Source organism: Larus michahellis, chromosome W (assembly GCF_964199755.1).
Source record: "Larus michahellis chromosome W, bLarMic1.1, whole genome shotgun sequence".
Classification (NCBI taxonomy): Eukaryota; Metazoa; Chordata; class Aves; order Charadriiformes; family Laridae; genus Larus; species Larus michahellis.
The window spans coordinates 6,803,714-6,816,468 of record NC_133929.1 but is presented as its reverse complement, the minus strand read 5'-3'; the positions used below and the strand labels follow the sequence as shown (position 1 = coordinate 6,816,468).

The 12,755-nt window shown below is 41.3% G+C and overlaps 1 protein-coding gene across 9 annotated transcripts in view; it reads left to right on the top strand.

Moving 5' to 3' along the window:
* The first annotated feature begins 348 nt into the window (after positions 1-348).
* ADAMTS6 (ADAM metallopeptidase with thrombospondin type 1 motif 6) overlaps positions 349-12,755 on the top strand; it is a 189,757-nt gene continuing 177,350 nt past the window's right edge. For 2 of the 9 annotated variants that reach the window (XM_074568627.1, XM_074568624.1), the window contains exons 1-2: positions 349-6,020; positions 6,795-7,159. In XM_074568627.1, coding sequence (XP_074424728.1) covers positions 5,924-6,020; positions 6,795-7,159 — 462 coding nt within the window. In that variant the 5' untranslated portion in view covers positions 349-5,923. Of the gene's footprint in view, positions 7,160-12,755 lie in introns of all 9 variants that reach the window. The other 7 variants (XR_012584803.1, XM_074568629.1, XM_074568623.1 and 4 more) reach the window with 5 other exon arrangements.

Below are 12,755 nucleotides of genomic sequence, written 5' to 3'. Positions count from 1 at the left end.
ACCCGCCGACCGCCGGCAGCGCCTGCCCAGCACCAACCGACTGCACACCAAAGATACAGCAGCTGTAGCACAGCCACCTCAGCACCTCCCTGCGGCGAGACTAGGCTCTTCGCTAGCGACACTGCTCCCGCCTCACCCCGCGACACCGGGCGGGGGTCGCGCCGGGGACACTGCCCCCACCCCCTCCCCCTCAAGGTGCCCGCAACCTCCCCCCCCCGCTGTTTTTCGCTACCCCGACTGTACCCCTGCCCCTCCGCCGCCACGTGACGCGGCGCGCATGCGTGGCCATGCCGCTGTCCCGGGGCACATCTGCAGACTGACGTCAGTGTGCTCTGTGCCTTCGGGCGAGGTTGCAAGGTTCCCTGTTGCTGCTGCGCTCGGCTTGGCCGGGAGCCGGCAGGAAGAGGAGGTCTGGGGCTACTTCGACTAAGCTTTCCTGAGTCCTTCTTGCTCTGTCTGCCCCCTCCTCCTCACTCAGCTGATATTCATATGGTATTTTGCACAGAGGAGGCTGTTCTAGAGGAGGGCACCTACTCCAATATAAGCCTGTTTTTTCTTTCTTCCTCCCTCCCCCTCCCTCCCCCTCCCCCTCTTTTTGTCGGAAAGACGAAATGCGCAGGATGATAGGTTGGGTGAATTGATGGCATCCTTCCTCCTGCCAAGATAGACCGTTTTCTAAAAACCCCTTTTAGGAAGGCTAGAGAATTTTATTCTGTTGGAGAATATAACCCTGGTGGTTGCTTGCACAGAGAGGAAAAGCAGAGAGGAATACGTGAATCGTCCTGTGCAATCTCTATTGTTTGAAACTTACTTTATATCAGAAATTGAAGATGAAAACGGTAAGGAAGATTTCACGCTATTCAATGAAACTTTTGCTTTTCTTGTGTCCCGAATAATGGTGCGTGCAGGGCTTTGGGGAGTAGGGGGAGGTTTATATTGCATTAGGCGAGGTGGATTTGGAGTAATTTCAGAGAAACCTTTGAGGATGGAGGAAGGGGGTGCGAGGATTTTCAACCTAAAAGAGTAGCGATTTATGAAATACGGTCTCAAATAGTGATTTTTTTTTTTTTTTGTTTTTAGATTTCTTTTCATACTTTAATACTAAATCGTTGGTAGAGGAAGGAGAAAAAAAAATAAAGCCAACCCCAACGACAACCCACAGCTAATCCGCATTGTTTTAAGTTAAAAAAAAGCCAGCGTTTTGTCGTGCCGTGTCCGGTGTCCGCTTTAGCGGTCAGACAAGTGTATATTTCGTACCGGAGCTCAGAAGGTCGGCGCGGTCGCGGTCCTACAGCCCGATGCTGGCGGAGATGTCGGGCTCTCGCCGGGCTCATCAGAAAGATGGAAGCGTGTGGTTTTGATTTACCTTGAGCCGCTTGGGATTTGCCAGGCTCTTAACCCCGCGGAGCCGTATTTATCGGTGTGTGCCTGTCTCGGTTGCGGCCTGGGACTTTGGTGGGGGGAGGGTAAGTGAGCTCTACTTTTCTGGCGATGTGTATGCGGATTTTGTCTTCGCTAATTTCTTTCATTGTTGTACAAGAGGGGAGGGAGAGAGACAGACAGATTGACTCTTGTTTTTGTTTGGGCTGCCGGTGCAACGTGTTTGGGCCAAATGCCAAGTGTCTGGGTCACACGCGTTTTATCCAAATAGATTCAGTGCTGCTGTCTGGAAATGGGCTGTTGAAAGTTAACTTTAGGATCAACTCCACCAGAGCAACCAGACTATTCCCTTCAGTCTCTCTAGGGAGGAGGGCGTGGTTTGCTTTTTTTTTTTCTTCTCCCTTCCCTTCTGAATTTTCTTTATAGGATGCGTCTGGTGACCTTCAACTTACTTCAATACTAGTATTTCCTGCTAAGTTTGTGTGTTTGGTTTTTTTTAAAACTTTTTGTGTGCAGACGTGTGTTTTGTGTGTATATAACGTGCATGTGTATACGTGTTGGGCTGTGTGTGTAGACGTTTTTCTAGCCTGTTTTGGGGACTTTATTTTTTTTTTGTTTACTTTCTCGTTCCCCCCCCCCCCCCGAAATACAATGACAGCTGATCCCTCGGCAGGGGCAGAGGGGAGGTGTGGAGAAGGCGGAGGGGAGAGGCTGTTCAGACAACAGCAGCCCCGGCCCCTCCAGGGGCTGGCCAGATGCGCCGTACATCGGGGCACACACAGCAGCACTTCTATTCCTCATGCCTCAGTTTCTGATTAGTACCCGTGGAGGAAACATCCGTCCTTTCCCTTTGAACGTACCCCCCGCTTTCCCCAGCCTCCTCCCCGTCACCCCCCGGGCCCCGTTTCTTTTTACCAAGCCCTTCCAAGCGCGGTCTATGCGTCGCTATTTACGCCTGGGGAGCTCCCAAGGGCACAGCTAATCCCCGGCTTTTAAAGCCCTATAACACTTTTCACGGCCAGCCCTGATACCTGTAATTGAATTTGTGTGATTGATACCCGCATTCCCTATTTCCTTAGCAACCACTCGTAGTGCCGGTGCGGCCGGCCGCGCCTTGAGGCGGCGCTCTCTGCCGTCCGCCCTGATTGGGCCCCCCCTTCCCGCGGGTAGGCGCGGCGTGGTGATCCATCCCCACCCCCCCCCCCCTCCAGGGAGCGGCGGAGTCGTTTCCCGCTCGACGCGTTTGTCGGTTCCGCTCCGAAGCGTGGTCTGTGTGATCCGGAGCTGCTGTTTCGTGTTGTTTCGGTACCTCGGCTGCTACCACGAAACTTCGTCGCCGGCAAGCGCGCGAGAGCCTGGCGGTTCTGTGGTGGACGCTCCTGGGGCGGTAGGGCCGTGGCTGTCCCTAGGAGGGGGAGGCGGCACGTGTTCTGCCCGGCTCTGGGGATAGTGGTCTCTTAGCTGATTCACTGTCCTAAAACTTCAGCTATCTTCAGTTTGAAGGACGCTTTAGTTGCTCAAGGTGCCTTAACTATATCTCTTTGTTTAGATGGAGGCTCCCAAGGTGACTGGTCTGAGCAGTTTGTCTAGCCCCACCCCAAAGTAGTCTTCCTGTGTGTGTTCATGGCCTCTTTTCCTTGTGTAGTTTCGATGGGTAGGAAGCTCATGGTACCAGTGACAGGATTGCCACTCTGTCATCAGTACCTCTGCAGAAATGCCAGCTTTGTCATCAGCATTCTGGATTTTTGAAAAATGTCTTGTACTTTTTCTTTACTTGGCAGAACTTCTATAATTAGTCAGGAACTGTGGTTTTAGGTAAATGTTCAGGAAATGGAACCATACCTGTCTTCCCTTACTGTGGATGAACATGTAGCTCATCCATGAGGCAGAAGAAACGTGTTTGGTTTTTTTTTTTGTAAGCTTAATGTTGACAAAATGTGTTATCTTCACCACAATCAAAAGTGGAATGCTGAATATGTGCTATCTAGGCAGATAAAAAGAAAAAGGGTATAGACAGTGGATACTTTGAGGTTCCTACCTAGCTTCATACTGGAAGTACTATATCTGGAGTTACCGGAGTGCTTTATCCTTCGTGTCCATTACTACTACTTAATTCAGAGCATTAATACAGATATGTGTGGTCTATTTGTATCAGTGCTCAAGATGGATATAGTACTTCCGGAAAGGAGGCTAAAAATGCTTCTGAAACTTTCAGCAAGCTTAATGTGAAAAGGAGATTTTTCTTGTGCAAAGCTTAGAATGAGGGAGGCTGTTTTGCACAGACCCCTGAAAAGATACTTAGACATGGGTCACTTGGATGCTCTTGATCAAGGCTTAACATGGGCCAGTGGTGTCTAAATAATGGACACTGTAGTTTACTTTCAGTATTCTGAGCTACCTAGCACCTTAGGTGCTGTAGTTCACAGAATCACAGGAGTTGCAGGATATCTTAATGTTAGGGTAAGTTATGATCAGCCTAACAGGCTCAACGTGAGCTCCCTGTTATGATTTTTTTGGCTAAATAAAAGCTGTGAGGCAATGTTGTCTTTATATATGGCAATAATAAGCTGTTACTGGACTACAGTGTCCCATTCTGATGTCTGTGCATGAAAAGGGATGCTGACAAATTGGAAAGGGTTCAGAAAAAAGTTGCAGAAATAATTAGACATCTGGAAACTGGATTGTATGGAGTGAGGTAAACCAAATAGGTTGAGCTGCTTATCAGGAAGTGTCAAGAGGTGCTTGTATTGGATTATAACTATCCACACAAGGAGAACAAAGCAGATCATTAGCAGACAGGGGTAAAGCAAGATTCAGTGATTGGAATTTGAAACTGGATGTTCTCAGATTGGAAATAAGGCACATTCTTTAGTATACAAATGTAGCTGAAGAATATGGGATTGATTATGTCTCTTCAAAACTTGTAAAACTCTAAAATCTGTAATTAAATATTAGATAGGAAATAAAGGTTTTACATGGAAGGCCAGACCAGAGATTTTATTAATATCCTTTGAGGCCACACGTGAATGGTATCGCTAAATCCTTACGCTTCTTCAGAGAAAAAAAACCAACAAAGTCCAAGCTATGCTTGCAAAGTATCTTTTATTCCCTCTACAAACCTGATTAAATCCTGTGTGCTGTCTTGAAAGATATTTAAAAAGTAGGTATTGATATGATCAGATTAACCTCACTTACATGGTAATAATTAGATGAATTTCAATTTGGCTAAATTTGTTAGTAAATAGGATTTGCATGATGTTGATTTCTTCTTGAGATGACGTGTTATGATTCTTTAACCTTTACAAATAATTAACTGGCTGCAGGGGTATTATCCATCTGAATGAATGTTGTAAATCACTCACAGAATTTTAGAAAGGCAAATTTATCTGGTGCATGTATAAATGACTATATGCTTTTGGAAATTTGTTTTTAAACAGTTTTCCTTTCTTGGGTGTCTGTTTCTCCATTGTTTGCCTCTGTAGAGTTTGCTCTATGCACAGGTGTGCTGAGAGTGCTTAGGAGGACTGATTAGTACCAGCTGACACAACACATGGTTTGGTATCCCATGATGCTGGCTGTGTAGACCTTCCATTTAATCCCTGGCCACAGCTAAAGCTGCTTTTTAGTATTACTGCAATAGTGTTTTAAATGGGATGTGTGTGTGTGTAACATGTTATTTGCTCAATCTTGTGACCTGCAAAATGAAAATAAAAATATATTCTACTACATCAAATTGTAGTTAATATTCTAAACTTTCAAATGTTTGTCATATACCTGTGTATGATAAATAGTTTCAAATACAAAAATTTGTTCTTTGGTAAATAATAAAATACATGCTGCAGAAAGATCAGATAACTGTACTCTGGATTTTTTCACAGGTTCTTCCTACCAGTGTATTGGGTCTAGTTATTCACTGTTAAAATCAATGAGTGTATAGCATTGATTATAGCTGGAATAAGTCTGAACACAGTATTTGAGTAACAAGAAACCTTAATTTTATGAATTCTTATGCCTATTTAATGTAAAGCAGATATGTGCGTCTCAAGTTGTATGGAACTAGTAGTTCAAGGTTAATGGTAATTTATGCATTTTGTAAGGTTGTGAGCTTGGACCATGGAAGTGATAAGGGTTGAATATTATTTCAAAATGTTATATTGCATAGTTCACTAAGATGGCTTAGTGTTTTGCAGTATAGATCTGTTTTAATAGAAAGAATTTGCCTTGACTCATTTTTCTTTTGTTTTTCAGGAAAAGAAATGGAGCAAGTTCAGTTAACTATCCAGTCTAATGTCTTACTGATATCTTAAGGAGTCTTACAGATACTTATTTTGAATTGAGAAAATGACTGCAGATATAGAAGAAAATACAGGTTGTTGGAAAAGAATACCTGTCAAAAAGTGAAACATCCAATAGTTAATTTGGAAGTAGTATAAAATACATATACTTATTATGGTGCAATTTTGGAGTGGAGTTAACTCTATAGCACATAGGTAGCCCTCCAAGGAGGGGGGGGGGGGGGAACAGCTTTCTATTTTTCTAAATTATGGATTTTTTTTGGAAGATGTGGACATGGATTTTGAGCCTTGTCATGGTTTCATCGGAATTTCACAGTGACAACAGGCTTTCATATAGTTCTCAAGGTAGGGGTCAGACCTCAGTAGCTGACAAGAAGCATCAATTTTTACATTGCATTTGGGTAATATTTTGTAAACCACATTTATGTAATTCATGAGATTGTATGGGCTCTGCTCTTATTTCTATCATGATTCATTGTTATAGAAGTTTAAATACAGCAAATCTGATTAAATTGTTTTAATTTGTTTTTATCTACTTTTAACTGTAGGAAAGCCTTGCAAATTAAACCTAGTAAAATGTTGTACTTGATAATAGTTTAGAGACTTGCCATAACATGGCATGTTTTTAAACTAGGAAGTAAGGATCTAATCTTACTTTGATCCATTAACATTTATAGGTTTTTGATGAAATGAAGAGCAGTTTACATATTTTTACAATATAATACTTTTCATTACTATTATTTTTATTCTTGCAGGTGGATCTAATAGCTTTTATCTTTGAATGGTATCACTGGGAAGAATATGTCCTTCTTAGGTAGAATTTAGCCCCAAATGTTTACATGTTTTGGGTAAATAGGAAAAAGATATGTAATGAAAAACTTTTGTATTTCCAGTGACATCAGGTTAATAGGAAACTGAATGTGTTTTCTTGACTTAAAAAGAAAACATTTTACTTAGTAAAACTCTTCATCTTGCCTTTACCTGAAAATGACTTACTCATGAGGGCGATGAGATTTAGCCAAATATGGTTTATGTTTATACTACTACTTGCTGTTTCCTGTTATATTTTCTTCTCTTCTATGCCCGCTCCCTGGATTGTCTTACCTTGTGATTACAAAGAGGAATTCCTGTCTTACCTTGAACACTACCAACTAACAATCCCAATAAGGGTTGATCAAGATGGAGCCTTCCTCAGCTTTACTGTGAAAAATGCTAAACCCTCAAGAAGGAGGAGGAGTACAGACCCTTATAACAAAGAACTGGCAGCATCTAAATTATTTTTTAAACTTTCTGCCTATGGCAAGCACTTTCATTTAAACCTGACTCTCAACACAGATTTGGTGTCAAGACATTTCACAGTAGAATATTGGGGGAAAGATGGACCTCAATGGAAGCACAATTTTTTAGACCACTGTCATTACACAGGATATTTGCAAGACCAACACAGTACAACTAAAGTGGCCTTAAGCAACTGCAATGGTCTGGTAAGTGCACATTACATGTTTTAGTATAACAGTGTACTTGTCCCTTTTAAATTACAGAAGAACTACTTAATTGGCACATCTTTCAGTCTTTTGAGTCCCTGCGAGAAGCAAGCAGACAGGAAGGTGCAAAAACCCCCTAAAACATGGGCTGGGTCCTGGGGAAAAGTTTTTTTCAAGATTATTGTAAGTACTAGGACCTAATTCTGTAGTCCTTTAGCAGGCAACATTTTCAGTGTTTACAGTGTCCGCACTAAGGCTGCTAGATTAGGTCTGTGTGGAGATCATTACAGATTATAAAAATGTTACGAACTCAAGGAGGGACAGGAAAACAGTGGGTCCTTTATGATGCTGAATCTCTCCAGTGAGACATTGATTGAACTGAACACCCACTTGTCAGTTTTGAGAATCTGGGTTTAGAAACTGAGTAAATAACAGAAGAGGAATTGCTTCATGTAGAAGTTGTCATTGCCATAAATTCAAAGAGTGAAGAGGAGAGTAGATCCTTTGCAAGTACCAGCATCAGAAAGTAATTATTTACCTTATTTTAGAAATATCTTGTTTACAAATCATGAACAGTTGCATTTAAAAGTAGGATTAGAAATTCTTATCTCTTATTTTACTGTTGATCTGTTGATCACATGACAGTAGTACTTCCATGGGGAAAAAACTGCTTTTATTCTCAACAGAAATTAGAGAACAAATAAATAAAACCCCCAAAATGTAAAACCCAAACTATTGAGTAACAAAATACTAAAATAGAAGGGCATGACTAGAAAATACTAAATCAAGAGCCTAGTAACTTATCTAGTAAAAATATAGGTATATATCATGGTTATTCGTTCTGGTTTTAATTATAGTAGAATGCTTTTCAGTTGTCTTGTTAGGAGTAGACAGATCTAACTAATTGCTAAAGGGGGGAGAAAAAATTACACAGACTTGCTAAACTAATTCCTATTTATCCTTGGAAGTGCTATTGAATAATGCATCTTGGGATATTATTTACAAACAAGAGCTTGCTGCTTCAGACCTAGATAGGATGCATTATACCCAGCTATTTGAGGTGTCCCTGATACAGTCTAGGTTAATGTTTTGGAGTACTCTTGAGGAAAAAGAATTTAATAGGGATTTCCAGGGCTAAGTGACATTGAAGAAATGTAGTTAAAATGGTGTTCCATTGAGTGTGGTATCACAGTTTGGTTAATGCAGACGTGCAGCTGATAGGTCTGATATTTTGGTTTTGCGCTTCCTATGTAATAACATTTTTGTTACAGTTATTTAAGTTCTTTAATATACTAGATCATTTTGCTTTAGAGTTCTCTTCAGCTAAAAATACTATGGAGAGCAAATCCCCACTTTTAGGACTCACCTCTTTAAAAGAGACTGTGTACCTCTATATCTCCAGAGTTTCTGCCAGTTGAGGCACAGACCTTTTGGCCCCCTTGGAGCTTGCAGTCCATGCCACAGTGCTCCTGTTCTGGTTCTTCTCTGACCTTGGCCAGGGAGCGAGCCAAGAACAGCTGCTCTTGCCTTATCCGACTCTTGTTTTCCTTTCATGTTAGGAAAACAAGAGTGGGATGAAGCAGGAAAAAGTCCATGACTTCCTGTCGGCTTTCCCCATCTCTCACTCCTCATGGCGCTTGTTTTCTTCAAAGAATTTAGCAACGTGGTAGGTGTCACTTCTAAATGAAGCCGCCTTGAGGTGAAGCAGAATCTTTTTTTTTGATGTGTATGGGTTTTTGCTTCTGTGCCTCAGGCTCCGAGGTGACTTTTAGCACTCCTATTGCTGTGTGTTTTCCCTCTGCTTCACTGTTTTGCTGGAGTGAAGCTGTCTGGTGTTCTGTGCTTCAAGGCGTCAGTACATTAACTTAGTCTGTAAGTTAACTTTAGTGTGGAATGCTTCCCAGTTAAATAGTCATCTTTGGTGCTTTTAGCTGTTGTCAGCTCTTCGGTATTTCTTCCAGGTATTCCTGGTCTGGATTAAGGCAGCCTCAGTTCTCTAGGCACACCATGACTGGCACTCTCAAGTTTTTCTTGGTCATGCCTCTTATTTGGGACTACAAGTGTCAGGTGTCTGCTGCATCTCCTAGAAAGGCCAAGTCACAAGTATGTGAGGCTTCTGTCATGCTCCGAAAGCAGCAGCAGGGGTGACACAAGGCACTCTCTCAGGCAGGGATTCTGTGAAGGAGTGCAGTGGTAGACTGTACTCAATATCATCCTCTACTGTACAGAAATTCCTCTGTTATGCAGTGTTGGCAGGGTCTTCCAGAGCACTGAGTATAGAAGTTACCACTCCATTCAGATAGGTCCATCACAGAGTTATTTTTAAATGATGATTCCTGCTGACAAATGTTTTGTTATATAGCTGCTGGTTAGAGAACATGTTTAATAAAGCAATTGGCAGTGAATATTGAAGACACTATTATTGTTTTAGAAATAGTGATAGTTCAGTATGTCATGCTCGAGACATTTCTATTTTCCAGTCTGATTGTTGGTCTATAAGAGACTGCCAGTCGTATTCTGCATAGTCCTTGATTAACATCTGTCTCAGAGCCAGTCATTTTAAGTTGTCAGTAACTCTAAAACAAGTAGTAGCCTTTAGCATGAGTGTTGCTCACAAGCAAAATTCTAAGTATTCCATTTATACCAGTTGTCCTATTAGACTTTACTATTGCCAAATTTCTTCCCCTTAGTGAATATTTCGAGTTATTCTGTTTAGTTTATTCAGGGTGGGCAGGTGAGACCATGGTTTAATTAACATAAGTTAATTAAAGATTTTACATAATCTTTAACATAAGACTTTAAAGAACACTCGTAGTGTAGAGTTCTAGTGCAAGAAGAGCTTTCTCTCAGTTTCATTATAAGTGACCAGCAGTCAGTTCATTTCCCTGTCACTATTTCCTGTTTCAGCCTCTCCCTCTATATTTCTCATTACCAAGTGCCCCAGAATTACAGGCTGCTACTTACTGAAGCTTCATTCCAGCGGTTTCCATATGCTGGGCCCTGATTATGCTATATAAATTGTCTGAAGTTATGAAGTCTATAATCCAGTGACCAGTCACGTGAGGAAATTGAAGGTCTTGTCCAGCAGGCTTCCAAACTCATATTTACCTTAGCGGATGTTAAATCTGTGGATGGATTGCAGGTTTTGCCATCTCATAAAAGAGCCTTCATAAGAACAGTATTTTGGGGCCTTTGAATGTTGGATGTAAGGCGCAACAAAGCTGAAGCAGAAGTAGCTGAGGCATTGTCTCAGCTGAGCATGTCATACTGAAGGAAGGAAGAAAAGAAACAGTTGTAGACTGTCTGAAGAAATTAATTCACCTCAAAGGAAAGAAGCTTGTTTAATTCTGAGGGGAGCAAGTCTTAAAGAAGAAAAGTTTTGGGGCTCATAGTAGTGGAATTGAGCAGAAACCAAACTTTTTGCGTTTAGACCCACCTCTGTCATCTGCCAGGTATCCAAGCTCTTAACTGAGTGCTCAAACAAGTTTTCCACGGTAGCAGATTTTCTCATCTTGAGCTGAAAAGCCCAGTAATGGGAAACACTTTAAAACGTGTAGAAAGTGATTATTATTAGGAAAGTGAATCAGAGGTTAAATTGTATTTTGGGGCTACTATGGTTCCGAGGCAATGTTTAATGTAAAATGCCAAGTATTTCCATGTCGTGTGAAGTTCCATGCACTGAATAACATTTGTGCTGGGTAGCACAGGTGTTTCCATCCAAACAGAAATGATAAAGAAAGCCAGAGAAGTACACTTTGGATAAAAGCATTACCGTACTTGGTTAAAGGAAGAATTATTTTGCTGGAAGACTTCATGTTTGTTTCATGTATTTCTAAATTCATATGTGTATAAATTATTCATTTGAAAGCTGATTCTACCATAAAGACTGTATCTACTTCTGTAGGTCATAAATTGCATGTAGTATGGTATTTCTGAATCATATGAAAAATAATGTAGAATTTATAAAATAACTTATAAAGATTAGAAACTATATTGAAAGAGATTTAGTATTCTAGATCGGTGCTTTTGGCGTTCTTTGTTACTAATATGTATTTGCAGTATAGACTTAGTATTCATAAAATTACATATAAAGCTGTCCCTGTTCTAGTTTTAAGATGTCTTGTCAGATTCCATGATGTACTGTCCCATGCCAGATCATTATTTTTTTTTTTAATCTTTGAGAACACTAAGCTAATTCAGTCTGTTTCCTCGGTCATAAAACCACACTGAAGTGTAGAGCCAGCTGTAGACATACTGAACAAGACTGACATGTTTTCAGAAGTTTCCAGTACTACTACTTTATATTAAAAATGGATAAAGTGTAAAGTCTAGAAAGGTTCAAGGCAGGGAGAAATTGGAAAACAGTAGTACTGTGTGGAAAAGGCACCTACTTGTCCTCCATAATTCAACTTGCTTCTGTGACTGACTGACATCCCCTATCTGAAGTAGGGTAAGGCCCCAGCTAGACAGCCTGACACAAAAAGATTCCCTTTCACAAATTCAGGGGAACTCCATGTGGATTCACAGATTTGTCTGAGCATGTCAAACTGCTGGATCCAGGACCTTATATGTGTTAGCAGGAGTTGACAGACTGTAGTGGGGTTGGATAACACAGGACCTCAAACAATCTGTTTTAGGCAACAATCTCGTGAATGTTGCTTGTAATAACCTACTTGGGGCATTAAGCTTGTTTCTTAAATTCATGGTATTTTGTCAAAATCTTTTGCTGGTCACTCTTATGTCTTAATGATATTTCTTATACTTTGGAGCAGAAGTTTAATGTTCAAACTGTTTAAGTTCAAATACAATGGCAAAACTTAAAAATATTCATTTTAATGCTTCAAAAAGGCATTATTTCAGTCTCCTTTTGCAACTGAAACTGTGTTGTGCTCAAATAATAGATAAGTCAAAAGTGTGTTTTAGAAAGTCAGTTTGGATATAGTAGCATAATTCCCACTATTAATCAGGCATTGATGAATGCACATACAATGGAAGCATCTCTAGCCACATTAATTTTCTACAAGAAGGGCCAGAAGAAGGATCCAGGGAACTACAGGCCTGTCAGTCTGACCTCGGTGCCTGGGAAGGTCATGGAACAGATCATCCTGAGTGCCATTATGTGGCACATGAAGAACAACCAGGTGATCAGGCCCAGTCAGCATGGGTTCATGAAAGGCAGGTCCTGCTTGACAAACCTGATCTCCTTCTATGACAGGGTGACCTGCTTGGTGGATGAGGGAAAGGCTGTGGATGTTGTCTACATAGACTTCAGTAAAGCCTTTGCCACCATTTCCACAGCACCCTCCTGGAGAAACTGGCTGCTCATGGCTTGGATGGGAGTACTCTTCGCTGGGTAAAAAAACTGCCCTGGAGTAATCACCTTTAGGTTAAGGACCCTCTGTTGCAGAGACAGGGCCACGGTTTGGATGATACTTCTGTCTCCTCAGGCTTGGCACGAAGCAGACAGCCTGATGGTGTTGGCCAGAACCACACTGCAGGATGCTCTTCCTGTGGGAATATAATAGAGTTTATAATGGTTTAGGATTTGCTTGAACCCAGATGTCTGATACCCATACTGTCAGGGTTCTTTCTGTGT